This window comes from Euprymna scolopes, chromosome 16 (genome assembly GCF_053919585.1).
Source record: "Euprymna scolopes isolate OS-2025 chromosome 16, ASM5391958v1, whole genome shotgun sequence".
NCBI classification, from domain to species: Eukaryota; Metazoa; Mollusca; class Cephalopoda; order Sepiida; family Sepiolidae; genus Euprymna; species Euprymna scolopes.
Genome location: NC_136497.1, coordinates 28,796,784 through 28,823,902, shown reverse-complemented (window position 1 = coordinate 28,823,902; position 27,119 = coordinate 28,796,784). Strand labels below are relative to the sequence as shown.

The 27,119-nt window shown below is 31.1% G+C and overlaps 1 protein-coding gene across 2 annotated transcripts in view; it reads right to left on the bottom strand.

Annotated features, from left to right (window-relative positions):
* The window catches only part of LOC145295909 (FAS-associated factor 2-like), a 119,747-nt gene extending 96,688 nt beyond the window's left edge, over positions 1-23,059 (bottom strand). For both annotated transcript variants that reach the window (XM_080141679.1, XM_080141680.1), the window contains exon 1: positions 22,904-23,059. In XM_080141679.1, the coding sequence (XP_079997805.1) occupies positions 22,904-22,963 (60 nt within the window). In that variant the 5' untranslated portion in view covers positions 22,964-23,059. The remainder of the gene's footprint in view (positions 1-22,903) is intronic.
* Between the last annotated feature and the right edge of the window lie 4,060 nt (positions 23,060-27,119).

Below are 27,119 nucleotides of genomic sequence, written 5' to 3'. Positions count from 1 at the left end.
AGAGTTTCATATTTGACTTGTAAACAAGAAGGATCATTTACCTAAGTGACTTTATGAAAGAAAAAAATGTCGACGCTCCAAATTCTTGTACATATGAAAGGAAGAGAGTTGCCAAGATTTGCTAAAGCTGAATTCTTTGCTCATCACCTCACTTTATCCATATTTATTTTCAAAGAGGCACAAAAACAAAATGTCTTCCCTACTAAAATAGAGCAAGAAGATTGATTGGATCGGAATTACTCTTAATAAAATGGTAGAAATAAACATTTTGGTTCTTGCCCAGAATTCCCTCTATATTAAAAAACAAAAAATAAAAAAATCTGTATGATGTACATACTCGCAAACAAAAATATCATATTCCAAAAATCATAAATTGATCAAGTAGTTTTCTTTTTAAATAAAGAATCAAATTTTATGAGTATTCAAAGAGTTACTGTCTCGCCTGGCATTTTAGAAAAGAATAAATAGATAAATAAATCAAGAAACATAGGGAGATAACTTGACAATAATTCATACTAGATTTATGTTGTAATGCCTATGAATTCCTATTTGCTTAAAAATGATTTTCTTCGCAAAAATTAAAAACCCACAAGAACATTATATTCTATTCACCCCATTTTATTCTCTAACTATATATGCATAAGTTTGAATGTCATACATTTTTCAGTTTTTATTTCACTTTTTATTAATTTTAACTCTTCTTACACAACTAATTCATAAATATTATCTTTATCAAAATTTTTTTTACCAACACATGTTTTTTTAATTATACATCTTTCTGAATCTATATTTATTTATTTATCTTTTACCGTTTTCCTCCTATTCCAAACCACCTTTCATTTACACCAAGTAACTTGACATCTATTTTAGGCTTCTCTTCTTCCCATCTCCCTTATTCTACCCCCCCCCCACTACTTTTCCCTCTCTAACTGCTTCTTTGCCCCTTTTAATTCCTTTCAAGTATATAAACTTGTGTGATTGTACAATTTCCCTGCTCCTAACTTTGACTTTATTAATCTTCTTTCCCTTCTTGCTTTTAATTTCCACCCATTCACTCTTTTATGGTTTGAACTGGCCATGGAAGGTTATTTTGCCAATGTCGTCCCTCTCCATATGTATTTTTTTTTTATTTACTTTTTATCTCGATTTGAACTCTATATAAAAAAAAAAAATTTTGTTTAAAAAGGCCTCATATGCCTGCCTACACAAGAACATTTAATTCCATGGATTGAATTTTACTGCCTCACTTCACAGTGAGAATTATCTACACAGGTTTGTTTTTCATCCTCTCTCAAATCCCAGATATTTTTTTAAAGAGATTCCAAAAGATATCTTACTAAACTTCTCTTGGATTTACTAATCGCCACACCTATGGCGAACATTTTAATCTCACTGGATATTTGCAACCACACTTATTGGATTAAGTATTCCTTTCTGTTTGTCCTTTAAACTTTATTTTTCTTTCAAATTTTTTTTTTTGACGGTTTTCAAAAATTGAGCTAACCAGCAAAAATAGATACTTAACTGTACTTACCTTTTGCCAACATGTTTTCCTCTGTGGAGAAAAGCCTATCTTTGAAACTCGACGGAATAAGGACCCTTTTACTTTTATTTAGTATTCTTTGTTTTTAATAAAATATTGTAAATTCAATTCTACAATATCTTGACGTTTTCTACTTATCCACCTTTTTTGACAATTTTATAAGTTCCAAATCTCAGCAACTACCGATCAGAATTTAACAAATGAAGGCTTGTTGGAAAAGTAATAACCTGAATTGTATAGTGGGCTATGTGACATTTGCCCTTAAGGTCACACATTAAGGGTATCATCCATCATCCAGAGCCTATTTTTGGCACATTTTTATAGCCTTAAAATGTTTCAATCATAGTGATTTGTTTTCTTAGTTTTGCATATGAATTACAAAATATTTGATATTTCCTCAAAACCTCTGGTCTTGATGGAGGGGAGACTAAAACTTGCTATGTTTTCAAATAATCTCAAATAACAGCAAGAGGAACATTGATTCCAAATATTTCTCATGTTATATCTCTCCTCTTTGGTTTTCATATGTAAAGTAAATTTCACAGTGAATAGAGAGATATTCATAATTGTAGCCTATTTCCAAAAGAGGGGAGATGTAACATATAAGAAACATTTGGAATCAAGTCTCACCGTGCTGTTATTTCAATTAAAATCATTTGAAATCATAGCAGCAAGCTTTAGTCTTCCAGGTCAGAGGTTTTGAGGAAATATAAATGACCGTGTGCGCTGAATGGTCAACCAAACTACTATCAATTTTTGGTCTACAGACTTGACCCTTGATATCTGAACTATTTCGAACATGTGGAACAAATTCAATTTAATTTTTAGAAAAAAAAAAAAAAAAAGCTGATAAGGTCAAAATTGAGACTTTGCAGGTATAAGTCAAACTGATGTGTATCCTTTAAGCATGTGCAAATACACGTTTATATGTTTAAATTAGTTAATTTATAAAGTTTTGATATGCATGTGACCATAGCTCAGACGGTAGTGAATAATGCTGGAGAGCTAAATGTTTTGATTTCAGCTGATGGCACAAGTCATGTTTTTTTAACTTCTGAAATCTACTATATATATTGGGTACAATATAATAAATGAAAAATTGGCCCTATAATAATAAATATGAAATCTACATAAATTAAAATATCATATTTAAGCGTATTTTACAACTGGGCAATGCCAGCCAACCTGTTAATATATAATAAATTTGTAACTTTATATTTGTCTATTTTTGCTCTTAACTATATTAATGCTCTTTCCACCAAGATGAAATTGTCACGATAATATTGAAAACACAAACAATTTATAATATTTGAAATATATGTTTATATTTTTATTCATGTAAATATAGTCATGACTATTTACATAAAGAAAAATAAAAACTATAATTTGCTCTCTTTGATTGAGCACTATCAGCGACCCTTGTTGAAATTCAATTATTCTTAATCTTTGGATACCTTTCAACCTGGAATATATGTTGAAGTAATATTTTTTTCAGTGATCCTTTGTCATTAGTGGTGGAAGGAGGGCAGATATCTGTGATGTTCCTTTCCTTTAAACAGAACTTTTGTTTTTTTTTATATATATTTACTGATATCGTAAGTAAAAGACCTTTTCAAAAAATAAAGATATTAATACAACAAATATATTTCGATTATTTTTTGTTCATCTTCACCACTTCAGTTTCCTGTATTTCTCCAAGTCTTAATACCTACACAAACACACACACACACCATATATATATATATATATATATATATATATATATATATATATATGAGGGGCATTCCAAAATTAATAAAGTAATGCATCCTATTTTTTATTCCATCTGAATGGGTCAGAGGAGATTGCAAATTCGATTGCTATGTTAACTGAACTTATGTATTCATGACCTCAAAGTTTCATCTCTGTTGCAGATGTTGATGGTGTAAAACTAAGAAAGCAACCCCTGTCATGGACCTGCATCAGAAGCAGAGATTAATCACTGAATTCCTAGCAAAAGTGCATTTAAAATGGTGACTATGCATAAAAATTCTGGAGCACAAAAAAGTAGCTCATTTTAATGGTACCACTCCCGCATTCATAGCTCTTCAACTTTTTAAGTAAAAAAAGTTTTTTTTTAAATTGGTGGCTTTACTTTTGGAACAACCCTTCCTCTCTCTCATATATATGTGAGATAGAAAGAGATATATGTATATATATTGTTGTCACTGAGGAAAAATATCTGACAATCATGATCATAGTTATGGTTTTAAATCAAAGTGTTGATATTCTGGTTGTGTCTAGCCACACTGATTAATTGTAAATGAGAAAACAGCTGTTTGTGGATGACCGGTGTGCATATGTGTTATTACACTTCTTTCAAATTGTCAGAAAGGCATTAACAATTGAACGCGTTTCAATAAGATATCGACCTGCAAAACAAACGTTTTTATACCTTCTAGTGGTAAAAGCTGCTCCCACACTTTCCCATCTAATCCGATTCCTCACACCTCTATCTACTACCTTGTCCACTTTTGTATACTTAAGCCTTAAAATTCATTACATGAACAACACTTGTCATGACATTGAAATATTGGAAAAGTGAAAACTTCAATTAAGCTTTTGTGTTAATATTTCTGCAGTTTGCTCCTTACTCATTACACACAAACTTTTTTTAACGGAAATTCATTTTCTTTTAACCCCCCCCCCATACCCCCCATATATATATATGGATTACCAGTTGTCTCAATCTGGCATTTCCAGAGAGTATTTGCATGTTTATTTTGCAACAAAATATTTTTAAAATCTATCATTCACAAAATTCTATTCAGAAGGTTATTTTGAACTTTCAAATATTTAAATAGATGCTAAAAAGCCAACATTTCATTGCCGTTTTATTAAAACTGATTTGTGTAAGCATGAATGCAGTTAACATAGAAGATAATGCCGACTGTATTCTATAAATGATAAAGGGTTAATATCCAAATTTGCAGTTGTGCGTTGTTACAAAAATTAGTTATTAATTTTAAATCTACTTCTCCATATTTACTTTTAGACATTGAAAGGAACTCCATGACATCCCTTAAGGTTTTCATTTCTGTAAATTACATAAAGAGTAAGGAAATTGCTTCATAATTTTAACTAAGTTTAGTTTTACACAAAATCAAAAAAGTAAATATGTACCAGCCAAGGTTCGAACTCACAACAACTATGTCCAAGTACTACATGCTAAACCATAATAGACTAAGAATTCTCAATTCATTCTTACAACTGCGGTCCTTATGAAATTTGTTTTTCTAGAGGGAAATATGTCAAGTGAAAAATAGCTTAAGTTGTTTTAGCATAGTGAAATAGTGAATGTTGAAAAATGCATGGAGGCAGGCAGATACAATAAGGATGTTTGTAGGTTTTGATCCCATGTGATTTTTTTTTTTATGAATAAAGACAATGAAATAACTGGCATTTGCTTAAAGTTAATCAATGTTTCTTTCACTCATTGATTATTTCATATCTGCTAATGAAAGGTGATAGAGATAAGCATTGGTTTGGTTGTTTTTGTTTTACGGCATATCAACCCTTTTCGGGTTATTTAATGCCGAATCCAAAGATTTTGAAGAAAATTTTTTTTAATAGAATATATTTGTTGTTTTCACGTTGGTTTCTATTTAACCCATAGTTGGGACTCTAACAGGTACTACCAGTCCGGGTCAGAGTGGACCTGGGAGCAATGGTAATTAAAGGGTGGCTCCACACTCCCCAAAGCCCACAAGCTGGGGCCTCACCACTGGATATAGTTTAAGGTTATATCCAGGACCCCCATTGAGGGACTTTTACCCTCTGCAGGGGGGCAGTTGGCGTATTCTAATGCCCCACAGACAGGTCTTGATAAGCATTGGAGTAATAATCTAAGATTTTTATAAAAAGTGTAAAACATTTTCTCTTTATATTTGTCTTCATTAATATCTTATATTTTCTTGAATTGACAAATTACTGAAAAACAAGGGGAAAAATGTTAACATAAAAACTTAGCAAAATCATTTTGCATACCATTTGTAATATGCAATTTCAGGAAACGAAACAAGTTCATTGAATAATCACATCTATAGATTATCCAATGAAAATTAACAATGAATCTCTAAGAGCGTCCATTACAAAAATAATTATGGAATTTGATAAAATATGTAATTTCTTATGTGTGTAAAGAACACAGACTAAAAATTTCAGTCATTCACTAGCTAGGATTAGAAGCTAAATATGCATTTCTCAACTGATTTTAAGATTAATTTATTCAAACAAAAATAAACAAAACTTAGTTAAAAATCCTAAACGATACGTTTTAAGTACAGAAATGTTAAAACTAAATACAAAGCCAAATTTAATCTTGAGATTAAATTAAACTTATGTACTACAATTCAAAATACTATTACCATAACTAATTATCGCTTTATGTTTCCATTGTTCAATTGTTAATTAAAAGAAAATCATTTAACTTTGACAAAGAAAATATTGAAGAATCAATTAACAAAAATATTAAAATCATTATGCAAAAACAAATGCAAGAGGCAACCTGATATTGGATACCTTTACTTATTTCATTCAAAGCATTAATTACACAAGTTTTTAATTGAAGCTTAACAATAATGAAGACAAAGAAAATATTAAATATTAGCTTTGAAAAATATTGAGTAAAATTTAGAAATAATGTTTGGTTGATGTAAAGTCTTTTGCAAAGGTTCTGTTCAATAAAAACAGAGTTTTTTACCATATTTTTTTTAAAGCCTGGAAAAATATCTTTAACATAATCGTGACAAAAACAATTTAGACTTCAGAGTGAAGGAACATTTTATTATATAAATTTTATGTACAATTATCAGCCACCAGTTTTAATTTGAATTTCAGTGTTGGAAAACTAGTGTCAGTTAAAAAAAAAAAAAAAAAAACTTTTCTGCGTTGCTATCAAGTTTTGTGCTCTACACAATTGACGTAACATTAAACTTATTGTTATGACAGACTTATTACTGCTGGTAAATTAGATCTCATTAGTAGATTTACATTATGTCTGTAACACATAATGCAAATAAGAAAAATCTGAATGTATGCATTTATCAAAGCAAAACTCAAATCTCATGGCGAGTGACTTTTACTTTAATGACCTAACCATTGAGAGTGACAAATTTTTTAAAATTATTATCACATAATATTAATATTTTCTATAATTAAAATTACTATCATTCTTTTTAATTAAAAGAAAAAATTGACTTTTTTTTAAAAATCTTTTTAAACTCACTATTAATGCATGACAAAAAAAGCAAAACTTTATTTTTTATTGGCAAAATCTTTTGTGGTTAGTCCTAAAGTCTGAAAATTTCTAAGAATAAATTTTCCTTCAGTAAAATGGATTAAATGATGAAACATGGTGAGCGAATAAAATTTGAGTTGCATTATTTTCTCATTTTTAATTTTTTGCACAAAATATTAAAATGTAGATTCGGAACAAATTAGACAAAAGTGTGAAGAAAATGGGAGTTGTTGGTCTTCTATAGTCACAAATGATAAAAAACATGACTATTTCAATCTCAACTAGAATAATCTCAGTAATCGCAATACCACATTTACTCTAGAGGCTATCCTACTTAGGATATTCACAAATTAACTTGAAAGTTTGTTTTTCATTATATATATAAGGGTGTGATTGGTTTCATTTCATTTTGAGGCTGAATTTATTTTTATGCATAGTTTCTACATTCTGCAAAATTATGTAGAACATCAGATGAAAACATTTGGCAACATATTTTCTCTTACGCAAGTTTTATTGAACAGCAGGGATAATTCCTGGTTGTTTTTCTTGCGATCTGTTTTTTCCCATTTGATGGGCCAATGTTTGAACGTAAAAAAACACCATAAATAATTAATTAATGAACGCTCGTTTTTTAGCGACTATGGCAAATTTCTTTCATTTCTTTGTAAGGTTTATTCCAGTTTGATTTCATTTGAAAATTAACTGATATAGAGATAAACACTTGGCCTTTGGGACAAGATCAAAGTGTAGTATCTGTTCTTCAGAAGCTGCACTTCAATTTCTTGTTCTGTCAGTGGAGGAGAAATCTTTCACGACATAGACAATTTTTATTTTTGTTCCTTTTCGCCACGTTAAAAAACGACCCTGGTGTCGAACTGTCCCGTGGGGAGGCATTGTAAATAGGAATAACAAAAATGAAGACTTGTTTTTTTAACAAAAATATGAATGCTGTTGGTTATTTTTTAACTAGTAGTTAAAGTTTAAAACTTTTTCCTTACATTTAAATTTGTCATTTGAATATCAATTCCTACTGAGAGTTATTTTCTCACTTAAGTCACACCTTAAAGTTGTCATCTCTTTGTAAAGATGGTAAAGTATGGGTACATAAATTTTATAATTTGAAAACTATAAAAACTAAGAAAAATAAATTAAATGTTAAGAGAGCACAGGGTTTTCATTAATTCTAGAGAAACATGGGGTGTAATTTCATTTTCAAATTCTGTCACTATATTTACAACCTTCACGCGTAATCATTGTTGAGTACATCATTCAGCCTCATCGCCAAAATTAAGTACTATAAAATGCGAAAAAAAAAAAAATTAAAAATTAGATAAGATGTGATAGGCAAAAGAAAATGGGGTTCCACATTCAATTCTGGATCTTCCTGCTAGTATATATATATATATAACATACATACATACATTAGCATTACAAGCGTATGCTGTATTTTTGTGGACATCGGCAATATTACATACCTAATGTGCTTCAACAAGTCATATCTTTTATTTGTTGGTCAATTTTTAAAAGAATTACATTGATGGAAAGAGAATAGAATAAGCATTCCGATGATGTTAATTTATTTTGCTTTTATGCGTTCAATGTTTTTATGCTCCAAGTTAAAAATGAAAAAACGGTAAAAAAATGACAACAAAATGGGAAACAGTTTTTTCAAGGTTTACATTTTATACGTTACGTTTGGATACATATGCCTGGGGTTAAATTTGATTGGATATGGCTGAAATTCTACAGGCTACATAAACATAGAAGTCCATCTCTACTGGTGTTTAATTTTTATTTTTACGACCACAGGAAGCAAAATTGCGACCGAGCAAAGTTGACAAAGAATATTTCAAAATTGATAAGATAAATCGGCATCTATCCATTTTCATATAGACAATAGTTTCAGAATTATTTTCATGTATAATATGTAAATATTTGATAATTATTAATTGCGTGGAATTTTCTTTAAAAAGTTTATCCACTTACAGAAAAACAGTCACTAAGCGTGTCATGTGCTGAGCTTACTAAAATATTCTTAAAAATAGAAAACTGTCTTACTAGACTAGTCATTTTTTATTCGGAGTTTGTCAATTTAAAAAAATTATTTAAGTTTTTCAAATTTGATTTCCAAACAATACTATTTTGTTGTTTTTAACGCTTTTAAGTACACATGCACTAAAAGCGTTAAAAAAAACAACAAAATGTACTAAGTACATGTGTTTAACTTATTTGTACCTAAGGTTGAATTGTGTTTTTTAGTGGTTAAAAAAAAAAAAAAAAAAAAAAAAAAAAAAAAAGTATTTGTGCACTTATGCTACCATGCTGAAATAACATTTAGAAACCCATTCTTAACATGGGGAAGAAGGGTGTTTTTTGTTAACTATTCTGTACTTTCATCTAACAATTAAAAAAGATATTGTGAAACTTGATTTTATTTTTAACTCATTATTAAGACCATTTTTTCAAATCTAAAACAAATCCATTTATTTTTAACTGAGGATATCTAAATAATAATAATTAGGCAGTTCGATAAAGAATTTTATTGTGATGCATTTTGTAAATTTTTACCTTGTTTTCACCTTAACATTTTTCTTTAAAATGACTACGTTCAAAGGTTTTCGGATATGCTAAAAACGAATATAGCATTTAAATTTTCCGCAAATAAGTAGCTTTCTGGATATAAAGCAATGCCATTTCTTACGTTCTTGGGCCATCTTGGTATGTGCGTTTGTGCATAGTTTCTCGACGTTGCGCTTGCGCATACCAAGATGACCACCAATGATAACATAAGAAATGACATTGCTTTATATCCGGAAAACTGCTTATTTGCAAAAAATTTAAATGAGATATTCGTTTTCAGCATACCCTAAAACCTATAGAAGTAATCATTTTAAATGTTAAGGTAAAAACAAGGTAAAAAATTACCATTTTATTTCTTTGTTTACATAATTGAATTTTCAGTAAAACAACAGAATAGAAATGACAAAAATTACCATCAATTGATGAATATATAGTTGTTGCTTATCAGGATTCCTGGTACTGTGAAAGCTACATCAAGGATTCATGTAGAGTATGATTTATTGTTGCATCTCAGAAAATAGGAATATATTTTGGGCTAGATAGAGAGGATTTACAAAATTGAAAATTGGACTGGTCCCAAAATGCATAAGTTCTGGTCAACAATGGGAATTTCCATCTTTTACAGAAATCCAAAATCTATATGAAAAATTTTCTTTGGTTTATTTCTGAGATTAATTCATATCTACTCAATTTTTTTTTCTTTGAGGGGAGTAGTAAATACCGGCCATGAATGCTCTTTAGGCACCCAGATTAAGCTCTCCTTTGGTGAGGAGGCAGGAAAATTACTATTCTCAATAAAGCTATATTTAAATACCACTATAACACTTAGTTTTGTTCATAAACTCACTGTGTGATACCATGCGCCAGTTTAAAAAAATTTTAATTTGTACATCTAAATTTATAATTCATGGCTTATGGTAAAGAGATACAAATTTGACTGCAAATCAGAAAGAGCACACAATTTTAGATAAGAGTGTCAAGTTTCATGAGAATAGCTTGAAAAATAAATAAATGGTGGCGAAATTACCGAATTTCTTGAAATTCGGAGGTCCATAATTTAGCCTACTTTTTCTAAAGAAAATCACGGAAAATCCTAAATTTTGGCACTTAAATTCTCATAACTTTTGAACTACTGATGATATTTGCATAATTCAAACGGTTTTAAGCATCTTTTACATATGCAAGTTGATAAAATAACAATTATCTAAAAAGAATACATACATACATACACCATTAGTTATCATTCCAAGTACCAAAAAAACGGAATCAATTCATACTTGTAACGTCATAAGTTTTTGTTGTTGTTTAGGTAGATACCTAAACTTTCATTACATCTTACCCGTGTTTGGTTGGATAGTGAAAGATCACTAAACAATTTTGAGACCTCAAAAACTACTAGAAAGTCTTATATGAAGAAGAAAAAAAAAAAAACAGAATTTGAAGAAAAAGCAAAAGGGAGTTATAGAAAGTTTGTAAAAACAAATTTAAAAACAGTTAATGTAATGTAATATTCATAGACGTCCAATAAAATTCAAAACATGGCAATGTCTCGCATCACCATGTTGGATTTCAGCAAAAAAAAATTCCAGCTTTCATATTTAGATTCTAAACACACACACACATATATATATATATATATATATATGCACGCACACACACAGAGGGTGTTAAATGATGATAAAACCTTTAAATAGAATGGCTTTGACTACAAAAGACAAATCTAATTGAAGAATCACGTTCGCAAACATTTAAACCGATGACAATTATTGTTTAGACAATGCTGATAAGACGTACCAAGGGATTCGCAAATGTCACAAAAACAGGCCATTAGTAATACATTTTTTAGACACTCTGTACAAACACACACACACTGTACACTGTACACTAGAATATAATAAACTAGTAGGCTACTCAGACTAAATATTCAAAAATCACATAATATTCACAGTAAAAATAAGATTTCCTTGCTATGGCTAACCACGCTGCCCTTATGAGGAATGGTGCAACTTCTTTAAGTGATATTAACTCAAGAAGCAGCACAAAGCTGGATATGCCACCAAACTAGATGAATTTTTTTCCTAGACCACAAAAAAGATATAACATGCTTAAATGGTCAATTATGGAGAGGAAAATTATGTTTTCAACTTCTTTACAAACTCAATGTTTGAAATGTAAAGAAGAACTTCAATGGAATATTCAAATATCTATGTATTTCATATAGAGATCAAGTGTTAGCCACTAGGAAGGGCCCCTTTGATTTCTGAGAACTTCAACTGAAGTAAAATGAAAAAAAAAAAAAAGAAAAGTGAATCTTTAAGAGGATCTTCATCATTCCAGTAATTATAGGAATCACCAGACTCATGAAAAAGAATATTAAAAACAAATATAGCCAGTGAACCAAGTACAAGAAATATCCAAACAATTGCACTTACAGGGACAGTTAGATTTGTTGGAGTGACTGCAATAGTGGGTGATTGGCATCTGGTAGGATACTCCATCCATGAAAAACAAAGAAAATTAAAACAAAAGAGAAAAAACTCCACAACGATGCTGGGTTAAACATAGCTGAGAGGTGAAAAGATAACAAAATGCCAAGGTCTTATGGACAACATGAAAAGAAACTGGAATGTCAGGAAGATCTCTATCATTCCAGCAACCGGACTGATGAATAAGAATTTAAAAAACTACCCAGCAAATATATCCAGTGAACCAAGCGCAAAAAAGATACAACTAACTGCATTTAAAGGGCCGGTTAAAATCTAAAATGAGATAGCGGACGAATATCTGGCATCCGGTATGATGGCACACCATCAGCTAGAACAAAATGGGGGGGGGGGTAAATAAAAGAGTACAAACATAACTACTCTTGATATTAAAGAGAATTAAAGATTGCAACCGTAAATTTCAATATAAAGTTAATGCCATGCATATTTGCATTACTCTAATCTCTGTATAAAACTATCAAGATTTGCATGTTTCTCATCTATAACTTTGATTTATTATTAATCAAATATTGAAATCAAAAATAAGTCACACCGGGTAAATACAGATAGCTGCAAATAAGTTCTATCCACAATAAATCAGAAGGCAATTTATATTCTTTATTTTCAAGGAATGGGAAAACCAAAATCAAATAATGAAAGACATACTGAGAAAGGGAAATTAGATTTTTTTTTTCAAATACAACATCTGTTGTTGCGTCAAAGATTAAATCAATAAAACTTTACTCAAGAAACAAATCAATGTTTTTGATTAAACTATTTTTTGTTTACTTTACGGGAGCATTGTAGCAAAACATTAAGAAAACAGAAAAAAAAAAAAAAAAAAAAAAAAAAAAAAAAAAGGATTTGAAAACATTCTTTGCAATTTTTTTTTTTTTTTTAAATGTTAAAGCATACATGGTTTTTGATTATGAATAATATATTCAACCAATTTTTAATTATGAATAATATATTCAACCAATTTTATTTAGAGAACTTCAAAGAAAAATTCAAAATAAAAGTGTAATATTGCACCAACCCAAATGTGACAATATTCCATGAGCAAATGGTGGCTTTGCCAGGTGCAAGAAATTTTCTAGCACATTTAAGGGAATCTATCTTTTTGCAGCAGACTTGGCAATATCTTCTATGACGTTAGTCCAAATTCATCTTACTTGTGAATGTTAGGCAAAAGAGTTTAAATGCTGCACTCTCAGAAAGAATGCTATCAATCATGGCAATCAGTGATTAGTAAGGTTTCATACAATAATAAAAGAAAGGAGCTTTATCTTAGTAGCATTAAATGTAACCATCCATTCATGACCCCTATTCCATCATAGAATGGAGGTCATATGATTCAGCCATTGCTCCACCAGACTAGATGAATTCTTGTCCTAGAATCCAGTAAGACTAAGAGATCATAAGAAAAACATACTATAATATGCTTAAATGGTCAATTGGAGAGGAAAATTATCTTTTCAACTTCTTTACTAACTCAGTGTTTGAGATGTAAAGGAGAACTTTAATGGAATATTCGAATATCTGTGTATCTAATCATATAGAGATCAAGTGTTAGCTAAAGGAACGGGTTCCTTTAATTTTTAATAACTTTGACTGAAGTAAAATGAAACAAATATATATATATATATATATATATAGCTAACAGATTTTTAGAGTGGGTGACTGATCTAAAACATTACCAAGTTAAACATTTCAACTAAAAGCATTAAACAATACAAACCTGACATTCCTATCTATTAAAAAAAAAATCTTCAGATAAGTTTAGTTTTCCTATAAATTCATGTGCCTTATTTCTTTATCACAAAAGGATGTAATGTCACACGAGATAAGTATACCAACTTTTCTATTTTTTTTCAAATGAATAGAACATTTCAGCCTATTGTTAAACATTATTAGAAGCAAATAAGATAAACTATTCAAGAATGAAGATAAAAATGCATTTTTATAAGAAGTCTTCTTCAAGAGTGTGTGTACTTCATATAAGAGTGGAATTGCTTCATGTCTGGAGTACTCCTTTATTTAGCTTGAGCTTTTTTTCTCAAATATATTAGCTCGAAGTACCTGCCTGTTGATTGCGGTGTAATACTGATTCTGTGCAATTCTAAGAAGTCCACCCTCCCAGGATTTGCCTTCTCTTTTCGAGAAGGGGTTAATTCATTGCTTATTGCTTGAGGCGTCTTGTTGGGAAATGCTGATGGAGTTGCACATGTATCTTTTGCAAGGTCAGAATGCTCCTCTGGGGTGCCGACTTTTCACTTCCACTTTACAACTCTTGTGGCACATTCTTACAGTGGGAGAGAAATACTTTGAGAAACTTTCCTTATGAAAACCTTCCATTTTTATAAGCTCTTCATATTGCTGTTCATAGATTCATATTTGCTGCAAAAATGATTGGACATTTCTATCGCTCCAGAATGTATCAGATTCCCGACGCGATCGTCGATCTACAGAAGACTGATACAGATGCATCCTAACATGGGAGTACTGCTGTCGTATTTGGAAAGGTGATCTTCAATCTATGGTCTCTCCTCTATACTGTACAAAAAATTTGCAACAAACATTTGTCTAGTCATAACCACTGCCAACAACTTTCCCTACTCTCTGTGCTTTAAAAAAAAAAAAAAAAAAAAAAAAAATTTTTTTTTTTTTAAATTCCATGAGGAAAATTTTTTTTCCAAGAATTGACCCTCTGGAGCAGTACTGCAGGGCTGCTTCCCAGTTGATTACAACATGGTTGTTTTCAAGTCCAATGTAAACAAGTTCTTGCTGAGCCGTTCTCTTAAATAATCAAATTTTTCCAAATTTCCACCACTGTCTATCATCACAGTGGTGTCTCACCACCTACCTGAGATACATTAACCCCTTATCCTCAAATGGCCTTCAGGCCTTGATAAGCAGTGACTACCCTTGAAAAACATAAATACAAAATCGACTTCAGAATCTAGTGGGTGAAGATTTATTCTGTTCACCACAGACCCTTTCTCACAGAAGAGATGTTGCCAGTTTTTCTCCACTGCCATTATTTTTATGGAAGCTGTTGACAGCTTCAATCTCTAATTCACTCCTATAATACATTCACAGCAAAAACTTGCCTTTTACTAGGGCTAGGACAACAGCATATTCTTTTTATTGTTTTGACTCGAGTGTGTATCCGTTGATGTGGTTCTCAGTTGTCTGTGTCTGATATATACTTGAAGGTCAAAACAATGAAAAGAATATTGTACCCTAATCAATCATGTCTCTGATAGTATAGATGCAGCACTCTCCTTAGATAATAACGCCCAAATACATGTGTTTGGTGACTTTAATGCCTACTATAAAAAATTGGCTTGGTTTCTCAGGTTACACAGATGCAGCTGGACACTACTTATAGCTTCTCTATAGCCCATTCCATCACAGACTAATGTTACCAACCCTAGTAAAAGGCCAGATCATGAACCTCAGCAGGCTTCACTTCTAGATCTATTTCTCACTACTGTACCTGAGGATTGTATGACCACAATCCACTTAGAAACGCAGACCACCTAGTGGTATCAGTTGACATCATATTTAAATCCCAACCAAGGTGAAGAATCATTGCTCAAAACAATAAGGTACAACAGGGCTGACTGGGAAGCCATTAGAGAACACATCCGAGATGCCCCATGAACCGATATCTTCTCTCTTCCTGCTGAACAGTGTTCCAATGAGACAACTGAATGGTGCAAAGTGGGCATTGAAGCACATGGAAGTATTATAGCAAGCCCTCACTCACCCCCATGGTTCACTGCAGGGCCATTCCATGTCACGCGTGTTACAGTTCAGACAGGTTTTCAGCGATAAAATTTATTTAAAATCTCCCTTATAATATTTTACTCTCTTTTCTTTTTGGCTTATGTATTCTTAAACCATTACTCTTTTATGTAGTACATAAAAAATCCCCATACTTATGACCATTTTTTAGAATAGTCTTGTTTCTAGTGTCACGGGCAGTACATTCAGTATAAACTCTGCAAATTGTGCCTTTATTTTTTTTTTTATAAAAACAGGTTTTTATACATTTTTAGGGAGTATTCTAATTATTACAATAGTTGTTCGATAAATTTTTATTCATTGACACCCTGAAAATTAAGGAATTTGTTGTCACATGTGTTACCCATGTGAAATTTCACTCATTTCCAAAGCTCCGTGAAGTCGGAAAGTAGTCAAATTTTGTCCTGAGAGAATTGGTTATTTGTTTTGGATAGCACCGACCCTAGAAAATTTTCATTGAAAATATTTCAAACCTGTGCAGGTTTGTGTAAAACTTTTTTTTTTTTTTTTTTGGAGATATATATATATATATATATATATATATATATCTCAAAAATATATCAGGTAGTTTGTTGTTTTGTTTTTTTTACTGTCTGAACCCAGTTTGGTGACTTAGTGTAAAAAATCGAACATGTCCAGCTTTGTTTTCCATACGGTTGATAAAGAAAATTATTTTCTCAACTTTTCAATATTTTCATTTTAATTGTCTAAACTACAAAAAAGGTAAGACACCATGACTGGACTCGGCACAAACGCATGTTTTGCGTAAAGACGCTTTAATGACGCCACTGGCTTTTTTTTAGTTACTCATTATTTCATTTTATTTTACTCAGTAATTCCTGTACTGAGCAACAACCAGAAGGTTGCATGCACGGCAATGGAGAAGGCAGATCAGCTTACCCGGCGATTCGCCTCCAACTCCACCTTAGAGCCAACAATCAACTCCCTCCCAAATTTCCCTGAGGCTACATCAAAGGGAGGTCACTCATTCTTGTCCAGGGTTGCCAGGTTGGCCTGTTTAAAGCTGAATTTTGTGATTTTGCCTTTTTTGAATCAGCTTGGCCTTCAAAAATTGTGCTTGGCCTTTTTCAGCGTTAAAAAAAAATAAGTATGGACTAAAGGAATAAGCAGAATAATATACAGATTTGGAAATTCCAAGTTACTGCTGTTGTGCTGCTTTTAAACATACATATCCAAAGGTTTAGTATGATTATTATATATATATATATATATCAGCATACCAACTTAACTAAAACTCTTGTAATGTCATAATAAACCATCATACTTTATAATATTTGCTTGAAAATCAGTAACATCATGAAGCTACTAAATATATTTCTTTCCTGATAATAATCAAACCAGCTTTCGGAATCCTTGTAGTGTTCATGGTTCATATCAGACTGAGGCTTGATCCTGTGTCACACCTGGCTCCAATTGTAAGGAGGCTAGTAAATACAGGCGAACAACTAAGACCGAATACAAAGTTTAACATATTGTAAAAAGAAAAGGATCCAACAAATGACAAGCTTTATTTTTCCTCAATGGCAAAGAAAAACCAAGTTGGTTAAAAAAAAAAAAAAAAAAAAAAAAAAAAAAGAAAGATTCTCAAATTTATTGACCCTGTGCCTAATTGCATGTAATTACAAAAATGTTTCATTATCCTTCCTTCCTCCTCTGTTCTGCTATCATTTGCTTCATTCCTATCCCAAGACTTCTCATTTGTGCTTTATTTACATTGCCATTTGTCATACAGCGTGTATGGTAAATGCAAGCAAAATATACAGAGCTTAGTATAGTATATTAGACCACCTATGACCCGTTGGGTAAGTATTTGTTATATAAGTACATAGGTTTAATAAAATATGTTGAGAAACACTTTAGCAAGAGTTACACATATTTATTATTTGGAGGGAAACACAAATAGAGGAGGAAGTCCTTAATCTGCGGAGCTTCAAAGAAATACTTTCCTTCTCATCAAAGGGGAGGAGTTAGCAAAATGCATAAAGAAATTTTGCCTACAAAGTATTTAAAGAAACTAAGTATGAAAAGGATCATATTAGTATGAAAATGAAATGCAAAATAATGGAGCAGATGGAGTGGAATAAAAAGAAAAAAAATTGGTTTCATATAAGAGTATGTTCCCATGGTTGTTGAGTCGAATCCAAAATCCGGTGAATCCAAGAAAGTGGTAGTTTATATTGTTACGGACCGGTATCAAGCTGAGTTGGGGTGGATGTTCAATGATAAGAATCTTATGACTCTAGGTCAGCGCTTCACCCTACGTTGTCCGTAACACAATATAAAAATAAAATAATAACAAGTAAAGTGTCGTCGATGATTTGTGACCTATTTGACACGTTGTCTGAGGTTTTCATTAGCACATTTTGTTCCGAACTATTCAAAGTCAAAGCAAGAATGACAACGCTAAAATCTTAAAACACAAATTTTATTCAGCATCCTTAAATTTAATATCACACCGCAATAGGTTGGGGTGAGGTCGGATGATAAAAAAGGAAACATCATAAAAGAAGGAAAAGAAAACAAGGTGACAAACAAAAAAATAATATTATAAGAGAAAATGTATATACCATTTCCATTATGGTATGACAGTTCGGCCAAGTACAAGGAGTGGGGATATCGGGATGGGGAAATCATAATAGTCACTTGACTTTATCCAATTGGACTTTCGTGTTTCATAATGTCTACGCAAAGTTCATCACTCGCGAGATTTTTCCTGTTTGGTTACTTCTTGGATGGGGACGTCCGTCGACATGATATTTTTGTTCGTTGCAACTCTCTTCTTATTCATCTTTAATATTTTCACCGTGAACTTTTCATGATGTCCATTCTCGTCCGAAAGAATTCAACCCTTGTTTATTTTAGGGAAATCTGTTTACGTTGCGCTTTGGGCATTCCTAAGCATCACCAGCTCATCGCGAATTTTTTGTTATTTTTTTTTTTGATTCATTATTCGCTCAAATGTAAACAAAACAACCGGTCCATTTGACAACGTTCACTACTCTCTCCAGTCTTATTTTCTTTTCTATTTTTTTTCTTGCCTCTCAATATTTTTATACGAACGCTATACTTTATCACCGCTAAAAAGAACGCTCAGTTCAAAACTGCTTTTTTTTTTGTCCGTGTTGCTTTCACTTTTTCTTTCTCTCTCTTCCCTTTTCATCAGCTTCGCTGATAGTGGGCTCTCTCGCACATTGCATTTTCAGAGGAAGAGAGGGGTGTGTGTGTGTACCCCTCGAACACTAGTGCGTTCATTTGTTTGTTATTATTTATTTATTTTTTTAAATTTATTTAATTTATTTTTTTAATTTAATTTAAATTCACCGCTTTCATATTTATTTGAATTTAAATTCCCCTAAGAGATAAAAAAATAAAAATAAAATATTTCTTATTCCGTTATGATTATTTCCCAATTTATCAACCGATATCAACCAGCCTCTCTACCAATATAACAATATATATAAAAAATAAAAATTTTGTTATTGAAAATTTATTCAAATTTTCAAAAAAAAACTTATAAACCTATAAGGAAGATATACAAAATTTTAATTATCTGACAATAAAACAATAAAAATCTTATTCCATGGAGTTTCGAAGAATGTAATTCTTCTTATAAGAGGGAAGAAATTTGCAAAGTATACAATAAATTTTGCCGGTTAATTAAATTTAATTGCATTAAAGGAAACAAACCATATTGAATTAGATCATAATTGCTTCCAAAATGTCATTTAGCAGTTAGTAACAGTTTATAGGGATTCAATGAGATTAAGGAAGGAAGAAACTGGGAAAAAAAACAAAAAGGGAAGAAAAATGATATGGTAAAAATCCAATAAGACAGTAAAATCCAGAACAGGAAAAATCTGAAATGGGTCTGTTGAAAATCCAATATGTATATATGTCATTAAATATTAGGTGCATAATGACACTATCGATTATATAAAGAGCAGTTGTCTGTGTTTGCATGCCCAGCTAAAAGTCCCAAACTACAAAACAAAGACCAAAAAGTATATTCATGATTGACGTTACCCCCAAATCTTACATTTAGAAAAAACTACTCATTCTTTGACCATTTACTGGCACAGAACACATCAGGTTTTTCAGACATTTTATGTTCTAACTAAAAGGAAGTAACTCATTTTTTATCAAAGTTATTTCCCTTATACTAATGCGTCAAGGAATTTATATATATATTAAAAAAAAAAAAAAAAAAAAAAAAAAGAGTTGTCTGTGTGTATGTTTAGAAAGATGAATATGTTGGCCGGGAGAGGGGAGAGACAAAGAGAGGCAAATAGAGAGGGGAAAAAAAAGAATTTTTTTTTTAAATACAAATATTTTTTGCCCCAGGCAATGCCAGAAAGTCCTGCTACTTTATTATATAAAGGGCAATTGTCTGTGTGGTAAGTGTGTGCATGTGCAGCTGAAAGTCAAAAACTACAAAATACACACACAAAGCTGGCATTTTTTTCGACTGGCGTTGTCCTGGATAAATATCTAAACTTTAGAAAAAAAATATTCTCTGGGGGTCGCTTTTTAATGTTAAGTAATAATTTTGAAAAAAAAAAAAAAAAAAAAAAATCAGATTCATTAATCAATGAATCTATTTTAAAGGAGAGTTGTTGGTGTGTACTATGTCTAGTCGGAGACGAATGAGCTGAGCACAGGAGAAAGAGTTTCGGGAGAGGAAAGGGAAAAGACACAGATATAGGTAGAGAGATAGAAGTTATACTTTTGCCCGGGCAATGCCAGGTAACCCTGCTAGTAAAAGATGTGTAAAAATTAACCTCATTTTGTGACGTCATCCATTTTCAAATAACTATATTTCTTAATCATTTGTTTTTACATGCTCCTTCCTCTCTTAATTTACTTCTCTTCCTCCCACTACTATTTGTTGTCATTTATGCCATTCGCCTTTTTTTCCAATTTTATTTTGTTCTAGCTCATACATTTCAACAGAGAGATATTTTAAAGATTCTAACAACCCCTTTAAATGCAATTGTTTATATCTCTGTTGCACTTGGTTCACCGAATATATTTGCCAGGTAGTTTTTTAAATTCTTTTTTATGAGTCCTATTGTTCTTATGATTACTGGAATTAAAGAGATCTTCCTAAGATTCCAGTTTATTATCGTGTCATACATAAAACCTTGGCTCTGTTTAACACATCATTATTGGAAACACTAATGTATAAGGCTGTATTTTGTTTTTCATTCTTTTAATAGAAACATAAGTTATACAAGTATACTAGACCTCCAGTGGTCTACACGTTCGTCTGAATAAAATTGATTTGATGGATGACGTCATCTACTGTGCACAGTAACAGCCATCTGTTTTAATAAGTAATGCTATTCAAGATTTACAATACTAGGCAATTTGTCTAGTAGACGAAACGTGACACTTCGGATCATTGTTCGTAGAGATCAAACGTCCTAAAGGATGACGTCACAAAACGATGAAAAGATCCAGTTTTTGTAGTGTATATATATATATATATATATATATATATATATATATATTTATCAATAAAAATAAATAAAAACAGTGTTTCCGTACGAGAGGACTCATATCGCATCAAATTTTTCCAATTGCGAATTACAAAACAAATAGGAAATGGCCGAAACAGTTTACGATTTGAAAAGTCGCAAATAAAAAAAAAATTTTTTTTAAATCCGCAGAAATCGGAAAAATTGATACATAAGATCAATTTTCCTTTCACCGGTGGAAAAAAACCCCCCCAGAAAACTAGTCAATAAAATTGGACATATTTTTGGGTGCTAACTTCTTCAATATACCGAAAGTTTATCAAATTATTTAATCAAAATATTATAAATATATAATATATTATTCTCTTAATGTCTTAATTTATTTATAAAATTGAACTTCCAACTTTTAAATACATAACGATTTGCAAATAATTTTTAAGCTAGTTTCAAAACTTTCTATTCGACAGTTTAAATGCTTCTAAGTTCCTTTTAAATTTCGAAATATTACGAAGTAATTTACACCCTCCTCTCAGCCACACACTATTATCAAAAGATAAAAATAGTTGACTTATTTATGCAGAAACCGAAATGCATTATACCGGTACCGTCCTGTCAATATATAAAATTTGTCTCCTTATTACTTTACTTACAACTAATAATTACGAAACTGAAAATGCTTATAGCAAAGCTAAGCTTACTGAATATTTTGTACTTATGCAGAATAGGAACCGTTTTATTTAATTAAGGTACTTATGCAGAGAAGTTACCGTGCTGAAATAGTTACGTTAATTATTTAGAAACCCATTCTTAACATGGGAATGGGAGAATGTTTTGTAAATATTCTGTACTTTCACTTAACATTTTGAAAGATACCGTAAAACTTGAAAATGCTATAAAAAAAATGGTAAAACTATACAAACACCGTGACAGCGAATTAACCCTACCCCTAACCCTAACGCTGTCACGGTGTTTGTATAATAATACCATTTTTTTAAACGCAAATCAAAATGAATTGTTTTTGTTTGTGTGCGTGTCTTTTAACTAATTTCCAAAGTGCATTACCTTTTAAAGCAATTTATATTACCAATAGTAAGGTTTACCAAAAGTTTTAACGCAAAGAAAACGTGAATTAGATCTTTACAATTAAAAAAAATCTTGAAGTTTGTTTCCGCAGTAAAAGGGGTTAAATTCAAATACACAAAAACTATTGTCAATAATACACACACACACACATATATATTTCTTATGCAATATATATATATATATATATATATATATATTGCATAAGAATCACAAGATGCAACGAGTTGTCTTTAAGATGAATAAAGAATTTGCCAAAAGTAAGGAAACGTTCTAAACAAATATTAAACTCACAAATTTAAAATAGTGATTTTAGTAGACGAATGCACTTTTTTACAGACCCAAGGAATTGAGAAATATAAAGTTTAACATAAATGAAAAATATATTTTTCCTTATATAAAAAAAAAATACACAAGGAACTGAAGAAGAAATCAATTATTTTGTATTGCTATAATAAAACAGACAGTTTCTCGAATCCTTTCTCTGCATATTTATAAAAGTGCGCCCACTCTTTAAAGAAATCCAATTCGGAAGAGAAAAAGAAATATGAAAACTAATAGCGCATCTAACTAAGAAGTCGAGTAAAGACTTTCGGTTCTAACATGTGAAAATCGAAGAATAGCTACTTACTTGAAAATGAATTAACTTCTCAGTCTGCTCCGGGGATAAGTCCACATCGTCGTCCGCCATGTTTGCAGGCTACAAACATGCAACTTCCGGTGGAAACATGCAACTTCCGGTAAAAGTAGACAGCGCCACCAAACGACGGACAAACGCACTAAACAACCGAGAAATTTTTGTCTTTCAACACGTGTTTCCTTTTTTCTTCTTCCTCCCTTTTTATTGTTGTTAATAAGTCATTGTATACGTTTCAGATTTTACTATATGATATTATTGTCTTTAATGAAAAGAAAACAGCTTTTTATTAACTTGTATACCTTCCTTTGTCATAATAAAAAATTATCAGTATAAAATCATAAATGATTATTTTTTAAGTATATCTTTTATTGTTGTTACCGGTAACTATGACAAACCGAAGCTGAAAGAATGTTCGGAGTTAATTTCTCTTCTAAGCACCTAAAGATTTATGGCGAAAAATGAGATTCGGCATTACTCCAAACCAACCTATTTTTACTTAAACAATCATATATATATATATATATATATATATATATATATATATATATATATATATATATATATATATATATATATATATATAAGCTTAACGTCTGTGTGTGTGTCTGACTGTCTGACTCCTATATGGTTGACTATTGTAGAAAACTGATCACATATAATGATAGATGTATCGAGACAAAGGAAGTGGTATGTTTGATCTGGCATAATGATGATTCATTAAAATTGTGGGGTCTGCGTACGCGCCTGGTCAACAAATTATGAAAATAAAAAATTTAAAAAAAAAACGTTTACAAGTGTTTTTGATATAGATGTACATAAGAATACTTTGATAAGTATGTTTTAACTTAAATAGGGATGGTATAATAAAATTGTGGGCTCTGCATTCGCGCCCGGCCTCCATAGAATGGAAATAGGCACACACTTTAATAAAGTCTTTTCATATCTATCTGTGTAAGTATACTTTGATATTTATGTTTCAGTTTGAAGAAATATGGTATAATAAAATTATGGGGTGTTCGTTCGCGCCTGACCTTCATAGAATGGAAATATGTCACAAAGTTTAACAAGTTTTTTTAATATAGATCCACAGAATAGTGTGATAAGTGTTTCAGTGTGAACAGGTATGGTATAATAAATTATGGGGTTTATCTATTTTTTTTTTTTACTTTCATCATATTTTGCTTTGGTTTTGATACCCCTAAATTCGAAGTTATCTCTTTACACCCCTTCCTTTTCATAACCGATCATACTTTCATAAATCAGAGCCCATTTTCTGTAGGCTGTTTTTGAACCCAGTCAACGCCGAGCACTTTTGCTAGTATATATATATATATATATATATATATATATATATATATATATATATATATATATATATATATATATATAAATTCTATAGTAATATAAATCTATTTTGGGTAGTAAATAATTCCAAACCAGTGAAAGAAAAATTAGATAAAATAAATTCCAGAATAAAAGCAAAATCTATAGCTACTTATGATTTTAGTACGCTATATACTAAAATTCCGCACTAAAAACTTATAAAAGAATTAAATTATACTGTAGATTTAGCTTTTCAAGGTGGAAAAGGTAAATATATAGACTTTTCAAACTCTAAAGCTTTCTGGTGTAAAAATAAAAATAGCAAAACTAGTGTTTCTAAAGGTATTTTAAAAATATTTGTAAGTCATCTTATTAAAGAATGCTATTTTCAAATAGGAAATAAAATATTACTCCAAACGATAGGTATCCCAATGGGATTGGATCCTGCACCATTTTGGGCAAATTTGTATTTACATAGACTCGATTATATATATATGTCATCATTATTAAAAACAGATATATCTAAAACATATAACTTTCATGGGTGTAGGAGATTTATAGATGACCTTATATGCATAAACGATAATGATGAATTCGAAAAAAATAAACATCTTATATATCCAAACGAACTAAAATTGAATTGTGAACATAGAGGACAACAGGCTACATTTCTAGATTTAGATATAAAAATTGAGGATGGGATTTTTCTTTATAAAATATTTGATAAAAGAAACGCATTCCCCTTTAAAATAGTACGTATGCCCCATAAGGATAGCACCTGCCCTGTTTTTTTGTGTTTTATGGAACCATTATGTCAGAGTTTTTGAGAATAGCTCGCGTTACTCTAAAATTAACAGATTTTATACCACCAGTTTCTAGCTTAGTAATAAGGATGATAAAACAAGGTGGGGATAAAAATAAAATATTTAAACAGTTAAATAAAGCATTTGTTCGTTATCCTGATGCTTTTGAATCGTTTAAGATAAACCAGACTATATTAATAAAGGAAATCCAAAACTATATTAGCAATGTATAAAATGTATTTATAATTACATATAATAAATTTATATATATGAAAAAAAAAAAAAAATGTATATATGTAAAAATAAAATATTTTTAACCTTTATATATCTAATTTTAAATAAATAAGAATGTAAATATAAAAACTACTAATTATAGTGGGGATGATAAGTAGTTAAATGGATTAATCCAAAGCTTATAAATACAAGACTGATAAATTAAAAAATGCATCCATTTTAAATGTGGAAATTGATGAATCGCACAGGTAAGAAATTCATTTTTATACTATGAAAAGGTTAGTAATTGCAATTAAGAATAGGAAATTGGATAAATTTTTTTTGTAACATGTCTTCTTCTTAAGATTAAGGGTGGTGGTGTTTGATCAACACTGCTGGGGAGCCATGTAGTAATATACTGTTTTGTTTTTAAATCCCCGAAACAGTGTTTCATGGTAAACAACTGATGATCCCTTGAAAAATAAAAAAATTGCTATTATAGTAAATTCGAGAGAGTTGATTGCAGGTGATTAAATGACTTACTGACTAGATGTTTTTTTAACGAATGATAAAAAGTAATTTTTTGTATGGTTTCAAATGTTAAAAACTTCAATTCATTTAATCACATAAATTAATATACAAGGATATAATTTTATGCTTAAATTTTCAGTATTTACTCCAACAGTTCTCATTTCATAGGTAGAGCTATGTAGTGGACTGGTAGATATATTATACCTATCCCCCAGTCGTACAAAATAGGAGAAATGAATTACATTGAGAAAGGAAAAATGAATTGCTTTGAGGAAGGAACGAACAACGCGGTTACTTGAATTAAACAAACTAGGATTTATTTTGTGAAGAAACAAGTGAAAGAAAACGGTACTACAGGTGTTTAGTTTGGCGTGCATCTCTCGCTGTTTACTGGTGAGAAAGGGAGTCTATTGTCATAAAGAGAGGAAGTCAATCCAGTTTGGTGCGCGTCTCTCGCTGTTAGCTGGTGAGGAGGAAAGTCTATTGTAGTATAGAGAGAGAGAGAGAGAAAGAAAATGAGAAAAAGTTAATCCAGGCCATGGAGATAGAAAACGTGTAAGGTGTACATACAGTCTGTTAACTCTTGCCCCATGCATAGTAGCAGGTGACATGAGGCGCACACGCGCCCCGAAAGGACGCGCCGTTGATCCCTCGACCGTTCAGGTCAGGAGCTGGTCCGAAAAGAAAGATGCTGCTTATTGCTCTTGCTTTTATAATTGTTTCCGGTGGTCTTTTGCGCATGTGTGGATTTCCTTTGAAAGGGAAGTGATGTTGTCCATCTGTGCGTACATGTGCGTACGTTAGCGTGTGTGTGTATACACGTGAATGTGAGTGTATGTACGCGAACGTGAATATATCTACTTGTGTCTACATGTGCGCATATGTTTGTGTGTGCGTATGTATATGACAAGAAATATGGCTTCAGATGTGAACGCGTGTTTTTGTGTGAAACTAGGAAAGGCTCCCACAGCTAGGTAGTAAATTATGAAAATATATATGGCAATTAGGCTACACAGAATATTCTGTGTTTCATTCTCATCCTGACGAATTCTTACGAGAATGAAACGCAAAATATTCTGTGTATATTTTCATAACTTACTATATATGCCGATCTATATATCTATAAAAGTGGATTTGTGTGTGTGTACATTTCCCTACCAAACTACTCTGTCAATTTTCAGTCTACAGACTCGAAATTTGACATTTTGGAAAATCTTTTTAATTGGTTTTCGGCCAGAAATTTGGCTGTCAAGCGGTCAAAGTTCAATGATTTGACCTTTGAAAACTCTACCAAACTCCTCCACCAATTTTAGGTCTAAACATGTGAAATTTTAGAT